Source organism: Podarcis vaucheri (assembly GCF_965113315.1).
Source record: "Podarcis vaucheri genome assembly, chromosome: 5".
NCBI classification, from domain to species: Eukaryota; Metazoa; Chordata; class Lepidosauria; order Squamata; family Lacertidae; genus Podarcis; species Podarcis vaucheri.
The window spans coordinates 5,613,216-5,634,648 of record NC_138763.1 but is presented as its reverse complement, the minus strand read 5'-3'; the positions used below and the strand labels follow the sequence as shown (position 1 = coordinate 5,634,648).

Genomic DNA, 21,433 nt, shown 5'->3' with positions numbered 1-21,433 from the left:
GCTGTCCCCTGGTTTAGCCTGAAGAACAGAAGACGTAGAGATAATAGGATGGCTACCTTTGGATATCTGAAGGGCCATGGAAAGTGGAACAAGGTTGTTTGCTCCTGCTCTGGAGGGTAGGACCCAAGCTGATTGATTCAAATGACAAGGAAGGAAATTCCAACTTAACATCGTTTTCAATTTTTTTTTACTGTTTTAGCTTTTGTAAATCACTTTGTGATTGTTGTTTTTTTTACAGTCATAAATTTTATGAAATAAACGAAAAAGTTTGGTTTTTTCCTACTCCAGAGTCTAGGACCCGACCCAATGGAATCTAGTTACAAGGAAAGAGATTCTGACTAAATATCAGGAAGAAGTTTCTGACAGTAGGATTTGTTGGACTCCCTCGGAAGGTGCTGGACTCTCTGTCACTGGAGTTTTTTAAGCAGAGGTTTGATGGCCAGCTCTCAGGGATCCTTGAGCTGAGATTCCTTGGACCAGATGGCCTCAGTGTCCCTTCTAACTCCACAGTTCTAGGATTCTAAGTTGACATCCATCACTGCCTCCCATTGGAGCAAGTTTCATAGTTTAGCCAGTTCACTTGGCCTGCCCTGGGGTCCTGAGAAGGAACTACTTTGTGCTGGAGAGAGGGCCCTCTGCACATGCTCCAGACACACACTTTTTCACCTGCTCACTCGCAGGTGAAGTCGAGTTCCAGGTAAAGTGCAATATCTTGCTTCTGGATCAGATTCTGGGGCTCAGCCTCTTCGCTTATGTGCTCAGTCATTCCTGCTGAAAAAAAAGCTGGCACAACCTTTGCTACGAGTTTGCATTGTGTTCCCACTCATCATGAATGTTCCATTAAGGGACATTCTGGTCTGCTTGCCTGCATATGCTGTAAGAGGAAGAACAGGGTCTTACAGAATTGCCAGCAGCAGCATCTAAAAGGCGGGTCGCCTTCACCAAGATAACTACCTGAGCAGTTGGATGTCAATATCCTCCTTTGTGTGATTCTGTTGTTCAAACCTCAGAAGCACAGAGAGGGAATTGGTGGAAGCTGCAAGGAATGCAGAGACCTGGAACAAAAGGGACGAGGAGAGGCAAAGAGGGAACGTGTCTTCCTTTGCTTTGGGCCAGGCCTCCCCCGGACGCATTTGCAACAGCCCCGCACCCGTGCCTCGCCCCCCTTGCTGATATCTCTTGGCACTTTCTGATTCACGATGGCCTCTGCCTGCCTGTATATTGGCAACATGGTGGATAATGAATTGTTTACGACCAGTAGTTCTGTTTTTCAATGAGCTGAAACGTGTCGGATAATAAGTTGTTTATAAGCCGTAAATCTCGGCCACCATAAACCCAAAGCGCATCACTTAATGGTGAATTGCAAGCTCTGGTCCCCTTCCGCAGCCAGCCTGGAGCCCAGCCGCCTCATTGGGTAGCGAGTCGATGGGAAGTGGGATGCTCTTCCCCATTGGACGGCACTGGGATGATAAAAGCTGCGAGGCTCAGTCCCGTTGGACGGGGGAATTGGGGATGAGTTGCGAGGTCCGTCCCCATTGGTTAGCAGATTGATGATGAGCTGTGAGCCGGTGTCCCGTTGGGTAATGAATTACTCGGAGACATATTTGCTCAGGAGAAGTAAATCTGTTTGGTACATTGTTGCCGAGTTGTGATTATATTGTAGCCGCGCTCTGTAAATCACAAAGAAGGGCCTTGATATATGGCAACCAAGCCCGGCTGCAGAAGGAGGCAGCGCTGTGTGTCTCTACAGCCGTACCAGCAGACTGGGCCTTGGATGCATTGAAGTAAACCAAGCAGCCAGTAGCTCCCATCTTATACTGGTCTTGCATTGCCACCAATCCATGGGGTTGGTTGTGCCTTGACTGCAGGCCAATATACAGCCAATCCAACTCGTGCTGGCAAAAACATGGCGGCAGGAATGGTAATGGGTAACATATTGAATGGTGGTGTTTAGACCTGGCTCTGAAACCTTTGCTATCTGCACCAAGATTATAACCTGGAAGCCAAGCCTTGAGGAGGAATGGTTGAGAGAGTTGGGTATGTTGAGCCTGGGGAAGAGGAGACCGAGAGATGGCATGATAGTCATCTTCAAATATCAGGAGGGCTGTCACATGGAGGATGGAGCGAGCTTGTTTTCCTCTGCTCTGGAGGGTACGACCCAAACCAATGGATTCAAATGACAAGGAAGGAGAGTCAACAGCGTTTGGCAGTGGAACAGACTCTCTTGGAAGGTGGTGGACTCTCTCCTTCATTGGAGGTTTTTAAGCAAAGGTTGCACAGCCACCTGTCAGTGATTCTTCAGTTGTGATTTGTGTATTTCAGGGGGTTGAAACAGGTGACCCTCAGGGTCCCTTCAAACTTTAGCATCCCTTATTCTGCTTCTACCAGCTACTGGGAAGATTTAAGGTGCGGAATGCTGAAGAACCAATTGCAGCCTCCGCTGGCTTTTGCAATTGCCAACACTTATTTATAGTCATAAGGTCTAGAAACTTGCCTGTTGTCTTTTTGAAAAAAAATGAAAGTTTCAGATTTGCAGAATGGTCGCCATGATTCAGAATGGAGTGTGGAACCAGTTAGGCACTCATCCCTGGTGGTAGGCAATTGCATCTTGCCAATACAGAGAACCAACAAGGCATTGCTGGACCACAACTCCCATCACCCTGACCATTGGCCTTGCTGGCTGAGGCTGATGGTAGCTGTAGTCAGGTAATCTGGAGGGTACCATATCAGCCTCACTGAGCCAGTGGCAGGGTGGTTGTTCCTGATGGCAGGCAAGGAAATGCAAAATTCTCTGCAGAAGAAGAGTTGAGATTATCTGTGAGCAACTCACAATTGAGTGCAAGGAAGAGCGAAAAGCCAAGGGATTTCTGTAGGCAGTTGTTGTTTCGGGATGACAACCCTGAGTCAACAAACTTCAAGGAGGCTTCCCAGATCACCTAAACTAGTGCTTAATAGTGATGCACTGCCTCATTGCGCCCAGGCTGGGGAAAGGAATACGGATTTCATAATTCACATGTTTTATCAATTTAGCTCTTGCACAGAGCTAGAAAAGTTTCAGGAAAGAGCAGCTAAAATGATTTGCATCTAGAACTTCTTAATTTGGAAAACAAGTAGGGGGCATGGCAGAAGCACATAAAAGAATGCCCAGTGTGGAGAAAGCAGGTAAAGAAAGGTTTTTCTTCCTCTCCCACAATAATAGATCCCGGGGCCATCCAGTGAAACTAAGAACAAACAAAAGGAGCCACTTTCCCCCACAGCTGTGGGATTTGCCCACACAAGATTTAGTGATTGGCACCAATTTTGGGACGCGGGTGGCGCTGTGGGTAAAACCTCAGTGCCTAGGACTTGCTGATCGTAAGGTCGGCGGTTCAAATCCCCGCGGCGGGGTGAGCTCCCGTCGTTCGGTCCCAGCTCCTGCCCACCTAGCAGTTCGAAAGCATCCCTAAGTGCAAGTAGATAAATAGGTACCGCTTCATAGCGGGAAGGTAAACGGCGTTTCCGTGTGCTGCGCTGGTGCTGGCTCACCAGTTGCAGTTTCGTCACGCTGGCCACGTGACCCGGAAGTGTCTTCGGACGGCGCCAGCTCCCGGCCTCTTGAGCGAAATGAGCACACAAACCTAGAGTCGGTCACGACTGGCCTGTACGGGCAGAGGTAACTTTACCTTTATCTTTACCAATTTTGGATGGCTTTTAAGAAAGAGTCGGGTGAATTCTTGAAGGATAAGGCTTCCAGTCATGATGGCTTCATAGAATCATAGAATTGTAGAGCTGGAAGGGACCACAAGGGTCATCTAGTCCAACCCCCTGCAATGCAGGGATCTCAGCTAAAGCATCCATGACAGATGGCCATCCAAGCTCTGCTTAAAAACCTCCGAGGAAGGAGAGTCCACCACCTCCCAAGGGAGACAGTTCCACTGTCAAGGGAGACAGTTCCACTGTCAAACAGCTCTTACTGTCAGAAAGTTCTTCCTGTTGTTTAGTCGGAATCTCCTTTCTTGTAACATGGCCATTGGTTCAAGCCCTACCCTCCAGAGCAGGAGAAAACAAGCTTGCTCCCTCTTCCATGAGACGGTCGTTGAGATATTTGTAGATGACTATCATATCTCCTCTCAGTCTCTTCTTTTCCAGGCTAAACATACCCAGCTCCTTCAACCATTCTTAACCAGGCTTAGTTTCTTGACCCTTGACCCTCTACAGTAGCAGAGGCAGCATACTTCTGAATACCAGGATGCTCTTGAATGCCAGTTGCTGTGAATCACAAGCAGGAGAATGTTGTAATCGGGTCCTGCTGCCCTGAGGCATCTAGCTGGCCACTGTGAGAAGAGGATGCTGAACTGGGTGGCCAGTCTAGAGTCTATAGCAGCCGATGCCAAGCTGTGTGTTGGTTCGTCTTTAAGATGCCGTTGGATGTTTGCAGAGTCCTGCTCCTGCCGCCTGTTCAGGGTCGGGGCTGCTGGCCAGAGAAAGCAGCAAAGCCCGGCCTTCTCTGATGTTCACAAGAGAACTGTGTGTGGAGGTTGTTCAGTACCTTGGACAGTGGATTTATAGCTTGGCTTAGGAGAGCTGGAGTCCTCTCCAGCCCTTAAGCTACTGGTCCAAGCCTGGATAGCTGTCCTGGCCATAGCTGTCAACGTTTTCCTTTTTTTAAGGGAAATTCCCTTATCCCCAATAGGATTCCTCGCAAGAAAAGGGAAAAGTTAACAGATATTGTCCTGGCTCAATCACCAGCTGCACATTGGAGAGCTCTTAAGGCCGGGATGATGGGAGCTGGACTCTTAGAAATAGGAATATTCAGAGAAGACTTGAAAAAGGACTTTTTCATGCAACTTGCAGTTAAACTTTGGAACTCACTCCCACAAGAGACTGTGATGGCCACTAAGCTGAGTAGCTTTAAAAGAGGATTTGACGAATTCTCGGCTGTCAATGGCTACCAGCCGTGGCGCCTCTGTCTCTGCAGTGGCAGGCAGTGATGTTTCTGAATACCAGTTGCTGGAAACCTGAGAAGGGGTGAAGACTCTTGTGGTCAGATCCTGCTTGCAGGCTTGCCCTGGACCTCTGGCTGGCCAAGGTGAGAATTGCATGTTGGACTAGGTGGGTCCCCTCTGGCCCGACGCAGGAGCCGGTCCCTCCTTGTGTTTCCATGCAAGCAGCGCTTCTCAGAAATCCTCTCTGGATAAAGCAAAGCAAGTTTGGAGTTGGCTGATTGGGCTTTGCCTCAAGGGGAAGACACATTAATGGAATCAAATACCTCTGTGAAGACAGGGCAAGACAGCTAAAATTGGGAATTGAGCTTTTGATAAGGCATTTAAATAGAGTTCGCTTCCAGGAGAATAGGGGGGTTTGGTCTGTAAATGATCCGAGAAGCTGTTAACAGACTCCTTTCTCACGGCGCTTCTCTCGCTCTTCATGTTTGTGCTGCTAAGGTAGCACTGGGGACTCTTTTGCAGCAAGGTGTGTAATTTTAGGAGGGGAAACTTAATTTTTGCACATTTCTACGGTGATGGGATCTTAAAAAATATGTGTTTGGGTGTGAGGAATTCAGATCTGCTGTTACTTTTGTGATTAGACATTTAGCTTGGTAAGTCTACATTTAATGAAGAAGCACCTAAAATGCTCTTGGAAAACCAAATAATTATAATTTTACCTTCAGAAAATGTTAGGTAATGCTAACTACTACTACTACTACTACCACCACCACTACTAATTAATAATAATAATAATACATACATACATACATACGTACATACATACCTGCAAGTACTTGGCAATCATTTTACACACATTTTACTTCCCAAGTAAAACTAAATTACATTAATTTAACCAAAATATCTTTTGAATCCCCAAATCATGTTGACGGCATGTTTGAATTCCCAAGTCATCTAGTGGGCATTTTTGGGGTATATGTGTGGTATATGGGCAGATGGTTATCAAACCTAGACCTGGAAAGTGTGCCCTTCTACTTAGAGCAGCTGCTTTTTGCTGGAGGAAACTGGAAACAGCATCGGTTGCTCCGTGGAGCAGTTGAATCATAGAATCAAAGAATTGCAGAGTTGGAAGGGACCCCAAGATCCATCTAGTCTAGCACCCTACAGTTCAGGAATCACAGCTGAAGGTTCCCTGACAGAAGGCCACCCAACCTCTGCTTAGAAACTCCCAAGGAAGTCCCTTCCGCTCTTGAAGAGCTCTTAACCACCAGAATGTTCTTGCTAATGTTTAGTCAGAATCTCCTTTCTTGTACTTTGAATTCATCGGTTTGGGTCCTACGCTCCGGAGCAGCAGAAAACAAGCTTGCTCCATCTTCCATGGGAAAGCCCTTCAGATAAGGCTCTAAGGCAGCCTTTCTCAACCTGTGGGTCCCCAGACGTTGTTGAACTACAACTCCCATCACCCCTAGCTAGCAAGGCCAGAGCTCGGGGATGATGGGAGTTGTAGTCCAACAACATCTGGGGGACCACAGGTTGAGAACCGCTGCTCTAAGGCCACCGTCTCCTGGGGATGATTGCAGGCTTAGCCAACGCGGAGCCTTGTTGCTGTCTGTCCTACACTGCAGGGTCCGCTGCTGACACACCCTTTCTACCTCAGAAGTGAGCCTGAGGCCGCTCCATCCATGGCACCACAGACCCCTGAGGCTCCTCATTTGAGCTTCTGAATTTCTGTGGTGCCGTTGCTCCTGCGCCAACGGTTCACGATCCAGAAGTGTTGCTCAGCACATAGCTAAACTGTGGAACTTCCCAGTTTAGGCAGCTTCAAAGAGGGATTAGAGCAGGGGTCGGAAAAATTTTTTAGCCACAAGCCAGTCCGCTGTCCCTCAGACCTTGTGGTGGGCCGGAGAAGCGGTACTGGGGGGAGGAAGCTGGAAGAAGAGGCAAGGAGGGCAAGTAGTCCTCCTCCCCACCCCCAGCCCCAGCTGCTGCACTTACCATCCCAGGGGCTGCCGCCACTGCCACCACCTCCACTGTTGCTTCTCGTGGGTAGACAGAGTGAGCTCGTCCGCTCCCACGCCAATCCACAGACAGTCCGCAGGCCGGATCCTTTTTTATATGTATTATATATAAATTTTTTATTAGTTTTTCAACATATCAATTTCAACAATAATTAAACATACTTTTATATCTTATACCATTTTTTTGACTTCCATCAATCACATCTGAATATTTACCTATCCACTTAATATACATTTCTTACTTTCACTATTACATTTAAATCTCATAACTAATATCTCTATTCTTTCTCTACTTTGCAATGTTTCATGTATTTCTCCTTACAAAACTTCTTGTAGCCCTACTAGCATAATTTGTTGATTGCAGTTGCTCTTTAAATAGTTCGTATATTTCTTCCAATCTTCTGTGAATCCCTGGTCCCACAGGTTTCCAATCCTTCCTGTCATTTTATCTAATTCTGCATAGTCCATTAATTTTGTCTGCCATTCTTCTTTCGTCGGAATTTCTTCCTGCGGGCCAGATCCTGAAGGCTGTTGGGCCTGATCTGGCCTCCGGGCCTTGGTTTGCCGACCCCTGGATTAGACAAATTCGTGGGGGAATAAAGGCTATCAGCAACTGCTAGCCATGATGGCTGCATGTTAGGTTCAGGATCAGAGGCACCATGCCTCTGAAGACCAGTTAACTGGGAACTGCAACTGGGAGAGCTGGTTTTGAACTCGTGTCTCGCTTCTGGGAAACAGGACAATTGATTAGATGGGACCCCTTGGACCTGATCCAGGTACAGGCTCTGCTTAATTTCTGAGTAAGTGAAAGAGAGGCTTTTAAACAAGAATCGTTAGTAGCATCTGCCCAGTATACTTTTTTTGCATTTGCATTAAGGGGGAAGGGGCAAGACACAGGGAGCCCTTTTAAGCATCTTGTGTGAAAACAGCCTCCCAAGTGGAAAAGTAGGAGCCTTGAGTGCCCTTGTCTGTGCATTCCCCTCTCAGCCACCAAGACAGGACTCTCCAAGCGCTGATTTCTAAGAGGATGCTAATTGATAATTACCCAGTTTGCAAGCCCTTGTGACTAGCAGGAGCTGAAGGGCTCGGAACTGGTGTTTTCACAGTGTTTGAAGAGGGCAAAGAGGAGGAAGAGGGGGAGGTCCGCTTCCGGACAAAAGGAATCCTGGCTACAAATCCAAGTGAATAGGATATCTGGCCAGGCCTCTTCGGGTTCATTGGCGGTGGGGATTAAATTCTGCACCCCGGCAATCTGGATTCTGTGTCAAGAAAAGCTGTGGTTTGGTTCAGGTTGTGTAACAGATACGTTTGCATTTGTGTGCAAAGTTTTTCCCCCTGTTTGTGTGTCTCTCTCTGTGTTATTATATTTCATTAAGTTTATTGTGGCTTTCTTTCTCATGGGTGAGCATTTGGGTGTGCAGGGGGCTGAAGCCCTGCTCCCCCTTCACCGGCAAATCTGTCTCAGTCCCTCTCTGTGGTTCAGCAAGCAATTTGTGTGCAGATTCCAGCTTTTCAACAATAAGGACTAGAGAGAGAGAGAGAGAGAGAGAGAGAATGAAAGTTGAGATTCTTGTGGCAGCTGAAACCTGTACCCCTTGGCCTGAATACGACTTCGTTACAGGGGTATTGAGGTGCCTTTGTTTAACCCAGAGAGGAAGATGATGGGGATGTTGGGAATTTCCATTCCACCTTTAGTTGCAGACATGGAACTGTTGCATGTCACATGTCTGTTTACATACCAGCAAAGCTTGCTGGGAACTTCCGTTTGTGTATAGCTTTTGTTTTGTCTCTCTGAAGAGAAGAAAGGGAGACGACATGTTTTCTTTGTCTTGATTTATGCTTAATAAATCTTTAGCTATTAGTATGTTTCCATAAGCCTCACGCCTGTTCTGTTTGCGCAGTATACTCTGTGCTCAGGCTTTTGAAGTCTGAGTCGCTGATTTACATCGCACCAGAGATCGGGGGATAGTCACGGCTAGAAGGGCATGATCCAGCTGGGGGCTAGCCAGCTGGCATCTTGACCCCTGAAGGATGCCGACAGGGGATGCCCAGAAAAATGGACCCCACACCCCATAGGCCAGAGGTCTGCAGGACCCTGGAGCAAAGAGCCATTCTCCTGGACGTGTTGAGTTCAAATGGAAGCTGTGGGTGTAGCCTCCAGTTTGCAAATGCCGGTGCCAGAGTAGGCAGTACTGAATGGAGTGTAGAAATAGAGTTGGAAGGGACCGCAAGGGCCATCTAGTCCACCCCCTGCAATGCAGGAATCTTTTTGCCCAATGTGGGACTCGAACCCACTACCCTGAGATTTAAAATCCTGTGCTCTGCCGACTGTAGTGTTCTGGTTCCATATAAGACAGCTTCCTAGGTTCACATTTAACAGGTGAAACCACCACCCTGGCAATCCATCCAGTGTAGGCATGTGGAACCTTCTGCCCTCCCAGTTGGACTCCATCTCCCATCGGCCCCTTCCATGTCACGGATGATGGGAGTTGTAGTCCAGCAATATCTGGAGGGTCATGGGGTCTCTATCCCTGATTAAACTGGAATGCAGATCCTACATGGACCCCCAAAAATGGCAGGTTAAAGGGGGTATTTGAGTTATGGGGCATCCAGCTTCTCGCACCCAGCTGTGGCACATTTTACCCCACATCTCCTCCTACTCTGGCCAAAAGCTTTGGCCTCCCTCATTCTCTGGCACCACATTAACCAGCCACCCGCTCTTTCCCCCCTCATCACGCCTGTGTGACATTCATCCTTGCAGACAGCTCTTTAGCTCTCGCTAAGTGGGGCCTCATCCTGCCCAGGAGCTGAGCCCTTCCGAAAAGGAGTAATTGAATCGAGACCTTTCTCAGTAAGAGTGATGTGGACTCAGCACCACGCTGGGTGGAGCCCTTTCCAGCATTGGCTAGCTCTGTGAAGCCAAAGAATATGGAGAGGAACACGTCTCCCCACAATTATCAGCACTGGTGAATGGCAGCTCCCTGCTGCTGAGAGTTGATGCGCCTTTGCATTCTCTGAGGTACAAGTCGAAGAGGGTGGGGGAAATTCTTTCATTCTTGCAGCCTCCTCTGGCCGCCTTTTAAACATGATCGTTTAGCGTCTGGTTCCTCCAGCTCTGGGCATGTCCCCGTCTTTAAAGTAAACAAGAGCTTGCATTACTTTTTCAATGCTCCTGAGCACGTACAGAGTTTTCCTCCAGCACTGACCAGCTATATGTCTGGTTACCACAAACAGACAGATAAGGGGCAACCTCTCTCTCCATCTGCATGCGTTTTAGCACCTCCCTTGAAACAGTCCAAAATTTATTTTGAAATCCCGTGAGGAAAGTCCACCATGGTATGACTTCAGAAACTGTTGAGGTCCAATAATTTTTGGAGAACAGATGAGGTCCCTGCAGACTGGAGGCAGGGAGCTGCTGAAGCATGGCCCATCACATAGAATAATAGAATTGTAGAGTTGGAGGTCAGACTATCCTCCACCAGGGCCAGGGCCTTTTCAGTGATGGCTCCGACCTGGTGGAATGCTCTTTCCCATGAGACCAGGGCCCTGCAGGATTTAACCTCCTTCCGCTGGGCCTGTAAGACAGAGCTATTCCGCCTGGCCTTTAATTTGAATTTAGCCTGATCTTTTATTCCCCTTCCTTCCTTCCCTCCCCCTCCCCTTTTATGAAGATCACCTGCTCTGGGATCCCACAGCTAATTCTCCCCTTGTCTCCTCGCTGGCCCAAGTAGGACCAATTCAGCCACCTAGCCCTGGGGATTATCTAATGCTTATTTCCCCTAAATGGATTTTTGAATTTTATTGTTATTCATGTTTTTATACTGTATTTTATGCTGCTTTTATAATTAAGTGTTTTAAATGTGTTGTTAGCCGCCCTGAGCCCAGTTTTTGAACTGGGAAGGGCGGGGTATAATAATAATTATTATTATTATTATTATTATTATTATTATTATTATTATTATTAACCCCCTGCATGTAGGAATCTCAACTAAAGCATTTATTACAGATTGGCCATCCAACCTCTGCTTAAAAACCTCTGAGGAAGGAGAGTCCACAATCTCCCGAGGGAGATTGTTCCACTGTCAGGCAGAGAGTTTTCCCCTGATATTTAGTTGGAATCTCCTTTCTTGTAACTTGAAGCCATTGGTTTGGGTCCAAAAATGTGTACGCCAGGCAGAATACCGTAGATTCTGGCGTATTAGGTGACTGGGTGTATAAGATGACCTCCCAAATTGGCAGCTACCAATTTGGGGGGGTCGACTTATATGCCCAGTCTTATACGTGGCAGCTTTGCTGCCCAGGGAACCCATACCTGGCGTATAAGACGATCCCTGACTTTTAAGAGGATTTTCCGGGGTTAAAAAGTCGTCTTATATGCCGGAATCTACGGTACAGTGGTGCCTCGCAAGACAAAATTAATCCGTTCCGCGAGTCTCTTCGTCTAGCGGTTTTTTCGTCTTGCGAAGCAACCCTATTAGCGGCTTAGCGGATTAGCGCTTTTAGCGGTTTAGCGGCTATTAAAGGCTTAGCGGCTTAGCGGCTAAAAGGCTATTAAAGGCTTAGTGGCTTAGAAAAAAGGGGGGGCGAAAAAAATCGCAAGACTCGCAAGACTTTTTCGTTTTGCAAAGCAAGCCCATAGGGAAATTCGTCTTGCGAAGCGCATCGAAAAATAGAAAACCCTTTCGTCTAGCGGGTTTTTCGTCTTGCGAGGCATTCGTCTTGCGGGGCACCACTGTATATGCAGAAATGCATATACAGTATTTGAAAGAGGATTCAACAAATCCATGGAGAAAAGGGCTGTTGATGCCTAATGTGCCTTCTGCAGCTGGGGCCAGCAATGCTTTTGAATCCAAGTTGCTGTGAAAACCGCAGGAGAGAGGGCTCTCGCACTCGGATCCTGCTTGCTTCTTTTGCATCTGGTTGGCCACTGATAGCAGGATGTTTGGGCTAGAAGGACCACTGGCCTCATCCAGCAACCTCTTCCTATGTTCTTAAGTAGCAGGGGTGGTGGGAGGTGTAGTCAAAATCACCTTTGAGAGCACCAGGCTGGTGAAAAGCCTTCCGAACATAGGCTGAGGCCCCTTGGCCAAAGTCGCAGGCGTTGCGCATGTGTGGGTTTGGGAGCTGAGCATGGCTCCTTTCCCCTCCATTTAACCTCTCTGGTCCTTGCTGGGGCTGCAGCATCCCGCGAGGGGGTTAAACTCTGTGCGCTTTGCAGAGACTCTAATGCATACTGCGGCTCGCTGCCAGGGCCCAGGAGAGACCCGCGTTTTATAGACATCGATTACACACTTAACCACCATTTGCGTTTTTATCCCTCACCTTTTCTTCCCCTCCGAGCAGCAGCAAAAGAGGAGCGTCTCCCTTCTCTGCGTCCCCCCCCTCCCCATCTCTCTCTCTTACACACACAAGTAAATACACACAGCCTTTGTGCATTTTTTTTATTTTTGCGGGTCCGGCTACGCGAGAGTGGCAGAGGGCAATTAGCATTCTGGGGCTCTTTTTAAATCTCCCTAAGCAATATAGATAAGACAGCGGGTTAGATGAGAACAATTTAATTAAGCCGTAGAAAAGAGGCCCTTTGACGGCGCCCTCGGTTCGTGCGCTCTGCCAAGCGCGCCAACCTTCCAGTGCGGGACTGGCTTGGTGCCACGCAGAGCACACCCTGCCTGCTGCCCCCTCCTCTCTGTGCAGGATTGATAGCCCCCTTTGGCTTCTTCTTCCCTCTCCCTGCCCCCCCCAAAAAAGCTGAAATTAAAAACCAAAACTGGGATTAAAAACAACCAAACACTTTTTCTTCCTGTATGTGGGCAGTGCCAGGAAAACCTACAACTCTCTTGAGGTGTGGCAGCCATCAGCTGTCCTCATTACTCAGTGAGATTTGAGGCTACTTGTCCCAGAGGGGAGATAAACAAGCAAATTTTAGGGACTAGGTGCTGCTTTTTAAAAAAAATCACTTTTTTGTTGTTGTTTAAAAATTGTGTTTACATCCTGTGCTTCTGCCACAGAGCAATGGCCTCGGTTCGACTGCGTTATTATTATTCCAACAGGTCTGCAAGGAACATTAGGCCGTGATGGGCAATGAAATATCCCACTCAGCTTCATGGCTGAGCAGGGATTTGAACCCAGGTCTCTCTGGCCCGGAATTTTTAACTACTCAAGAAGATGTAACTCTTTAATGCATGCGGATCAATAGGAATCGCTAGCGTTTTTAGTGCCTTTATAATGAATGATACGTGCTAAGATCCCGTGGGAAGGTGGGGAATCCTGTCGGAGCAGCTGCGTGATTAAAATATAAATTGCAATGATGTGTGTGGTATTTTTTTGTTGTTTCGGTACTTCAAGTCAATTGGGTGTAGCTTGGCATTTGGTTTTAAAATTTATTGCAGCCCCTTGGAACAGGGCAGGTTCAGTATGTAGGTGCAGAAACGGTCAGCTTTTAAAAGTTTTTGCTTAGCAAATCTTGTCAACCCAAGAATCCTGCAGCTAAGAAAGACCAACTCTGAGGGAATCCTTTCTTCCAGATAAAAAGTTGTCCACACCCCATCATCCAACCACAGGGCTTGCATGTATGTCAAGAGATAGCACTTTCCTCCCCCCTTTCTGATACAGGCACTGGAGCTTTAAAAAAAGCCCTTGATAGGCAGAAATTCAATAGGAGAATCTTGCAGTGATGTGGAAAGGTTTCGCCTATTGCACTTCTGCTGTCTTGCAGGTGGTGAGGGGTCTGCGTTTCAGCTGACAGAGGGTGAGGAATTTCTGCTTGGCTCCTTTCCTGAAACTAACTGATTTCAGTAGTTTTCTCCTTGCAGGTGTCATTAGATAATAAAAAAGCGTGTGTTTTATTCTGTAATGGCTTCTCGGCTGAATCAGACCTCTAGCCCAGCTTTCTGCTTCCAATAAGGTCAGCCAAATACTTCTGGCAGATAATTGGGGCAGCCTGCTTACAACTCATGTTTAAACTTAGATGCTGTTTTTCCCCAACCGTCTGCTCAAAAGCATTCTCACACTTCTTCCCCTCCCCCCTAAAAAAATCCTTATCTGTGCCTGCTACAGTTGTGTGACAGGCAGAAATTCACCAGGTGTAGTGTTTCCTGTCACTGCATCCTCATCCTGGAGTTAGCCACGGCATCTGAATTTCTGCCCATATTTTCATGCTGAAAATACCATGCATCCCATGTGTGTGTGCATTTGTGTGTTTGCCTGCATGCATGTGATACTGCTGCATATTGCATGCAGAAGCAGCTCTGTGCAGGAAATTTCATGCATGTACAATTTGCCATGCTTAAACCTTGGAATCTATGAAGCAGCCTAGGGAAAGTGATCTGAGAGCCCTTCTACTTACTCAAGCATTTTGCGGCTGGAGATGAGTGCGTTGGACTCTCTCTAATGGATCCCTCGGGGTGTAAGCAATTGTGTTACGTATTCATTGTCTTTAAATGTTGCTAACCAGCCGTGAGCCTTCTGGGACAGGGCAGGTTACAACCCAAATAAGATGGATTTCCTGCAACTCTGGCTCCGGTTGCATCCGAGGGTGACCTCAGGGGCTAGTGTGGAGTAACTGATGGAGTGGCAACCTGCAAGGTCCTCACACTGCTTTGTAGAATGGCACACCCACTAACGGAGGGGAGAGAAACCTGTGGACCCCTGAGGCATTGCTGTACAGTACTCCAACTCCTGGATAGCTCAGTTGGTTAGAGCAACCTGCTGATATTGCCAAGGTTGCAGGTTCAGTCCTTGTATGGGACAGCTCAATATTCCTGCATTTTAGGGGGTTAGACTCTACAATTCTATGAATCTGTGATTCTAACTCCCAGCTTGAACGTCCAGAGGGCTGCAGGGTCCCAAGCTGTCAGGAGTCAGCCAGCAGTAAATCACACCATACAAACTGCAATTGACTCTTTATTAGCAAGAACATGATCTTGGCAGAGTGCCAGGCCTAATGAGCACAGCAGCTCATTCCTGGTAGGTCTTTGCCCCCACGAAGCAGTTGCTGAGACTGAAGGTCCCCACATCCCCATAGTCTCCTAAGCCCCACTCCCCTCCAGGGTTTCTCCCAAGCAATCTGAGACTGTGCCAGTCTCTCCTCTGTGCTTTTCATGTCTCTCCTGGTTCTGGGATACCAGGGGGAAGGGAAGCTTGTTCCAGCAGGAGGGGGAGATACCTGGGACTCTTCACCAGCCAGACTCATCTTTGCTTCTTGGCCTCTCCTGCTTCAGCTGCTGCCTCTGATTCTGAACTTCTCTCTGCCACAGACTGTCCCAGCTCACTAAGCCCTGTTGCCTCTTCAGCTTCCGACACCACCACTTCCCCTGTCTTCTCCCTCTGTCCACCCACCAATCCCTGGACTCTTAGCCTTCTTTCCCTGGGGCTTCCCCAGCTGGTTCCTCCCACAATTCCTCTGTGTCCAACTGATCCACAACACCACTGGAAGCTAAGTGGATCTGCCCCTCCCAAGCTGACTGCTCTGCTCCTTCCTGCAGGCCCACCTTCCGGTACTTCACCTGGCACACCTGTGTGCTGGGCATCGCCGGCTGCTTCGTCATGGTCTTCCTCATCAGCCCCATCTACGCCTCAGCCAGCGTGGCCTTCATGGTGGTTCTCCTTGTGGCCCTCCATTACCTCTCCCCCAGCAGCAGCTGGGGCTACATCAGCCAGGCTCTCATTTTCCACCAGGTAAGCACGGGGTGGACCCCCAAAACCAGCTCTCTACCGCGGTCAGCAGCAAGCAAGTCTTTCTCCTTTCTGATGCGAAAGGTTTTAATCAATGTTTTCTGGCGCTTTCGTTTGTCGGTTGCTCCTCCTGTGGGAGAACGGGCGAGGCAGAAACACGGCGAGCAATCTCTTTTCCTTGCACACATAAACACCTGGAGCTGCTTTGACTAGTTTAGAGACAAGAGTTTTCCCTCTGGCGGCGTTCAGCCCTCTCATAAATCAGGCAGGGTGGGAGGAGGAGGAGGAGCAAGATTTCAAGGGATTTCAAGGCAGGGGCTGCGAGCCCCATTCTTTGGCCACCCAAGGAAATTGCAGAACGCTCGAAAAGTATGCATTTTCTGCAAAAGAGGCAAAAAAACTTTTGATTCCTAAGTATGCTAAAGCTATGTGGAAGCGATGTGGAAGGCAGCAATATTTTTTTGTTTATTATGGATTTATGGGCATTTATTTTATTTATTTATTAAATTTGTAGACCACCCATCACCTGACGACCACAGGGTGGTTCACCAAAATAATAATAATAATAGTAATAATAATAATAATAATAATAATAATAATAATAATAATAATACAAAAAGAACCCAGCAAGCAGGACCCAAGAACCCTCTCCCCAACCCACTGCAGCTTCCAGCAACTGGTAGCTCGTTTGCAAAACGCAGGACCAGCTGGTCCTCCCCGCCCCATACAGATTAATTTACCTGGTTGTCCTAATAATGTTTCGAACTCGCCTCCACCCCTTCGGCAAGGGAGCTGCACGCTCTTATCTCGTATACTTTCAGACAGGCAGTTCGTCCTTCCAGCTGGCGCCATTCCCCCCCCCCCCCCCGTGCTCTGCCCTTCCCTGGGATTCATTCCCAGACCCAGCAAGTTGGGCCTGCTGCCCAGCCCTTGCCTTTTAATTTTTGTGTCATAAAACCAACACTTAGCAGGGGAAAAACCCTGTTAGCACGTAATGGAATATTCTTATTACCCAGCTGCTGTCTTGCTGGCCTGCCTTAACGAAACTCAGGCGCTCAGCCAGGTCTGGTGAGTGGCTTTGGTTGTGTTTTAGCCGGTTCCCAGCACCTAAAACCCACAGTGTTAGTATAGAAGGTCCAGACCTTCTAATTTGCAAAGTCAATTCATTTATTTATTGTGGGCTTTCCCAAACGTGGCACTCCAGCTGTTTTTGGACTGCAGTTCCCATTATCCCTGATCACTGGTTCTGCTAGCTAGGGATGATGGGAGTTGTAGTCCAACAACAGCTAGAGCCCCAAGTTTCGGAAACCCTGCTTACTGCATTTGCGTCCCATCTTCCCTCTCAGGAGCTCAAGGTGGAATACGTAGTTCTCCTCATTTTACCCTCACAACAACCTGTGAGGTAGGTTAGGCCGAAAGTGAGTGACTGGCCCACGGTGGCCCAGGGAACTTCATGGCTGAGTCAGGATTTGAACCCTGGTCTCCCAGGTCCTAGTCCAACACTCTAATCACTGTATTTTCTGCTCTATAGGACGCACTTTTCCCCCTCCCAAAATGAAGTGGAAATGTGTGTGCGTCCTATGGAGCAAATGCAGGCTCCTTGGCTTCAGCGATAGCAACGCGAAGCCTCCGAAGCACAGAGGGAGAGCTCCCCCCGCGCTCCGGAGGCTTGGCGTTGCTGTGATGGCCTGGGAATCCGATTCAGAGGATGAACCGGAGGAATCCCAGCCTGCACAGGAGTCCCCGCCTCCAGGGCCGGCTGAACTGGGGCAGGGCCTTGATTCTGAGGCACCTGCACCTGTGCCGGATCCTCAGGAGCAGGCACCAGGTGAATCCATTCTGGCTCCAGAGGTGGTTGAGGACTCAGTGCCTACAGGTGAGTCTCCCCCTGGGCCCAGTAACCCTTCAGCCTCTCCTGAACTGCAGAGGCTCAGGGCAGAGAGGCGAAGGGAACTGGTTTCTCCCAGGAGGAGTGCTCGCCTTAAGGCCAGGAGAGGCGGGTCTCCTGGGGGCCGGGGCCGCCCCTGGCCTCAGAGAAGATAAAGGCCAGTCAGCTCGGTCCCAGGTTGTGGAAGCAACGTCGTCGTTGAGTACCTGCTCCTACCTGGACCCAGACCTGACCTTCCAGTGTTCCTGTCCCCGCCCAGCTTCCTGCTTCGGACCTCGCCTTGCTCCTTGTGAACTGTTTCCAGGCTAGTGACTCAGGACTGGACTTTGCCTACGACAATGGTAACCTTCCCCCCGGGGCTAGCACAGTTGCTTTCGCTGAAGCCACCTGAAGCCACCAGAGTGCAGGGAACTCCCACTGCACTCCGAAGGCTTGCGGATAGCCACCTGAAGCCTGGAGAACGAGAGGGGTCAGTGCACACCGATCGCTCTTTCTCTCCAGGCTTCGCTTCGCTGGAGAGGCGCTGCACAGTTTTCCTTCTCTGCGCAGTGCCCTTCAGCGAAGTGGGAGGAGAAATGGAAGGGGCTCTGTTTCTTCGCTGAGCAGAGAGGGGGAGAAATTTTTTTTTCCTGTTCTCCCCCTCCTATGGTCCGGTGCGTCCTATAGAGCGAAAACTACGGTACTAATAAAAACACTGTTTCTAGCTTTCCACCAACCCACCTTAAATGCTTGCATCTGAAGTGTTTGCTCGGATCCTAACAAAGCATTTATGTGGGGCTGCAGTAGGTTGGAAGAGCTCCAGATACATTATTTCGGTACAGCAGCCCTGTACGGTAGGCCAGTGGTGGTTTCCCCCGTGTTGCAGGTGGTGGAACTGTGGTTGAGTGTCGGTGAATTCATGGCCAGCGCCAGATCTGGAGACTTGAGCTAACTTCCTTGTAGCTTCGCTCTCACGAATCACTGGCTTGACCTCGAGTGTGCTTCCTGGAGTGCGTTTTGGTTACTTCCTCCCTTGCAAGGAGCAAAACAGGTCCTGACACTGCATTCCAGCGGGACACAGCCCCTCTGTGTTTCCTGTTTTCTGCTTGGCCCCAAAAGAAGAAGAGTTTGGATTTGATATCCCGCTTTAAGACGTGGGTGGCGCTGTGGGTTAAAGCACAGAGCCTAGGACTTGCCAATCAGAAGGTCGGCGGTTCAAATCCCCGGGACGGGGTGAGCTCCCGTTGCTCGGTCCCTGCTCCTGCCAACCTAGCAGTTCGAAAGCAGTTCAAAGTGCAAGTAGATGAATAGGTACCACTCCGGCGGGAAGGTAAACGACGTTTCCGTGCACTGCTCTGGTTCGCCAGAAGCGGCTTAGTCCTGCTGGCCACATGACCCGGAAGCTGTACGCCGGTTCCCTTGGCCAATAAAGCAAGATGAGTGCTGCAACCCCAGAGTCGGTCACGACTGGACCTACTGCCTCCCGACACCCACATTTGGCTGAAATGTATCTACTTCTGGGGTGCAGCACCCCCAACACCACTAATCCATGCTGAGCACACAGAGGCCTTACCAGGAAACAAGGGCGATCTCTGGCAAGTGGTTTGGGGCAGTGTTCAAAATCCCCCAGGTGCCAGGCTCGTTTTGCTACTGGCACAGGCCCATTCGCGACTATGTGGAGATTTGCGGGCACCAGGTTGGCGACTGACGTCTCCTTGAGCTAGCTGAGTCACACACAGCCCTACATCATCACATCAAGGAAAATAAGTGCAGGGCTGAGTACGGATACATTTGACTGTGCCTCAGCCTTTCCCCAATTTAAAAACTTCTGTAGTCCACAATTAACACCATGTCCATTTCCACTTTGAGTTTCTGCTTCTTGGATACTGGGACAAGTGAATTGTTGTAAGAGCAATGTTGCTGAGATCATAGAATTGTAGAATTGCAGTGTTGGAAGGGGACCCAGGGGTCATCTAGTCCAGCCTGCCCCCCCCTGATGAATAGACCTTTAAGGTGCTGTTTGGCGCCTAGCTTATATACCTGAGTTTCTAACTCCGGTTTGGGGACACCAGTGTGGAGGGCAGAGGAATCTGACCGCAGCCCTGCGACATTTGCAGGCAGGGAAACGTCGGTGTGTTAGCTGGGGCTGCCAACGCCTCCTCAGACATCCGTCTGGCTTTGAGATGTCTTGGCAGATCGATGGGGGAAAGGAGGGCTCCGTGCAGGTGGATAAAAGCAGGCGTCGCAAACGCCACCTTCCTCTTCTCCTTACTCCCTCTTCTCCCAGCTCCCCAACCTTTCATTCCTGGCCCTGGCACACAGAGACTTTGGCAGGGAGCCAACACCACAGATTGTGTGCAGAACCGGGGGGGGGGGGAGGCGCGGGAGGGAAGGAATGATCTCCTCCTCTGCGGTGCGTCTGGGGTAATAACATTTACTCACCAGGGTGATGTTACCCCGTCGGACGCTGATCAAATGCACCTGTCCCCAGTAGTGAAGACAAATGCCGGCAGCTGAGCAGGTAAATGCATTAGCCTGCCCTGAGCTCTGACTTGTCTGAGTGACATGTTTGCTCGGTTGCGTGCACACACACACACACACACACACAGCGAGGAAGGAAGCTAGCGGCTGGAGCAGATGATGAAGGAAGAGAAAGCGAGGGCTGTTTTTTCTCAGCCAAGAAGACGCTTTTATCATGGACAGTTCGAAGACCAGGGCTGGGGCAAACATCCCATCAGACATAATGTTTAATTTGTATACAGTGGTACCTCGGGTTACAGGCGCTTCAGGTGACAGATGCGTCAGGTTACAGACTCCGCTAACCCAGAAATAGTACCTCGGGTTAAGAACTTTGCTTCAGGATGAGAACAGAAATCACGCAGCAGCGGCAGCGGGAGGCCCCATTAGCTAAAGTGGTACCTCAGGTTAAGAACAGTTTTAGGTTAAGAACGGACCTCCAGAACGAATTAAGTTCTTAACCCGAGGTACCTCTGTACCGCCTTTCTATATTACTCTGCACAATGCCATTTGCAAGCTGAAGAAACAACAAAAAAGGCAGCAACAAGCACACACGTAATAATGAATCTGATCCAGTACCAAAAAAAAGTCACAATAACCTTAAAATATATCAAATGAAGCAATATTTAACAATCTATTAGAATATAACAATAAACAGTAAAATTAAATATCAGCAAATAATAGTTAAACAGTTGACACTTAAGAATTGCAATGAAGAATTACTAAACAATGATCAATAAAAATAACAGGAAGCCCCAACGCATAAAATACCACACTTATGTCTAATCCATCCAACTTGATGGCCCTCACTGGCTCCTGTGGGAGGGAGTTCCACAGTTTAACTACACGCTGTAGGAGTTTTCTGCTGAAATGCAGGTCATCGGCACTCTTCAGATATGTGCATTTAAAAAGGGGAAACTTGTTCTCTGAGCACCCAGAGAGCAAGACTGTGTCAGTATTTTCATCCCTCCCATTGCAAAGATCACCAGATCATTTTGTTTTTCTTTCTGCCTGTGAAAAAGGAGGGGGCGGAAACCACTCTTCCAGACTTCCGTCCCTAGTACTGTGCGGATTTTCTTTGATCTGTCTAGAGACAAGATGGCAGTAGAATCATAGAATCATAGAATCATAGAGTTGGAAGAGACCACAAGGGCCATCGAGTCCAACCCCCTGCCAAGCAGGAAACACCATCAGAGCACTCCTGACATATGGTTGTCAAGCCTCTGCTTAAAGACCTCCAAAGTAGGAGACTCCACCACACTCCTTGGCAGCAAATTCCACTGTCGAACAGCTCTTACTGTCAGGAAGTTCTTCCTAATGTTTAGGTGGAATCTTCTTTCTTGTAGTTTGGATCCATTGCTCCGTGTCCGCTTCTCTGGAGCAGTAGAAAACAACCTTTTTCCCTCTCAGAGAGCTGACTCTCCCGTACATGT

At 48.7% G+C, this 21,433-nt stretch overlaps 1 protein-coding gene across 2 annotated transcripts in view; it reads left to right on the top strand.

The window, feature by feature from the left end:
* The window catches only part of LOC309533058 (solute carrier family 12 member 9-like), a 103,989-nt gene that overhangs the window by 68,412 nt on the left and 14,144 nt on the right, over positions 1-21,433 (top strand). For both annotated transcript variants that reach the window (XM_082224051.1, XM_082224050.1), the window contains exon 10: positions 15,427-15,619. In XM_082224051.1, coding sequence (XP_082080177.1) covers positions 15,427-15,619 — 193 coding nt within the window. The remainder of the gene's footprint in view (positions 1-15,426; positions 15,620-21,433) is intronic.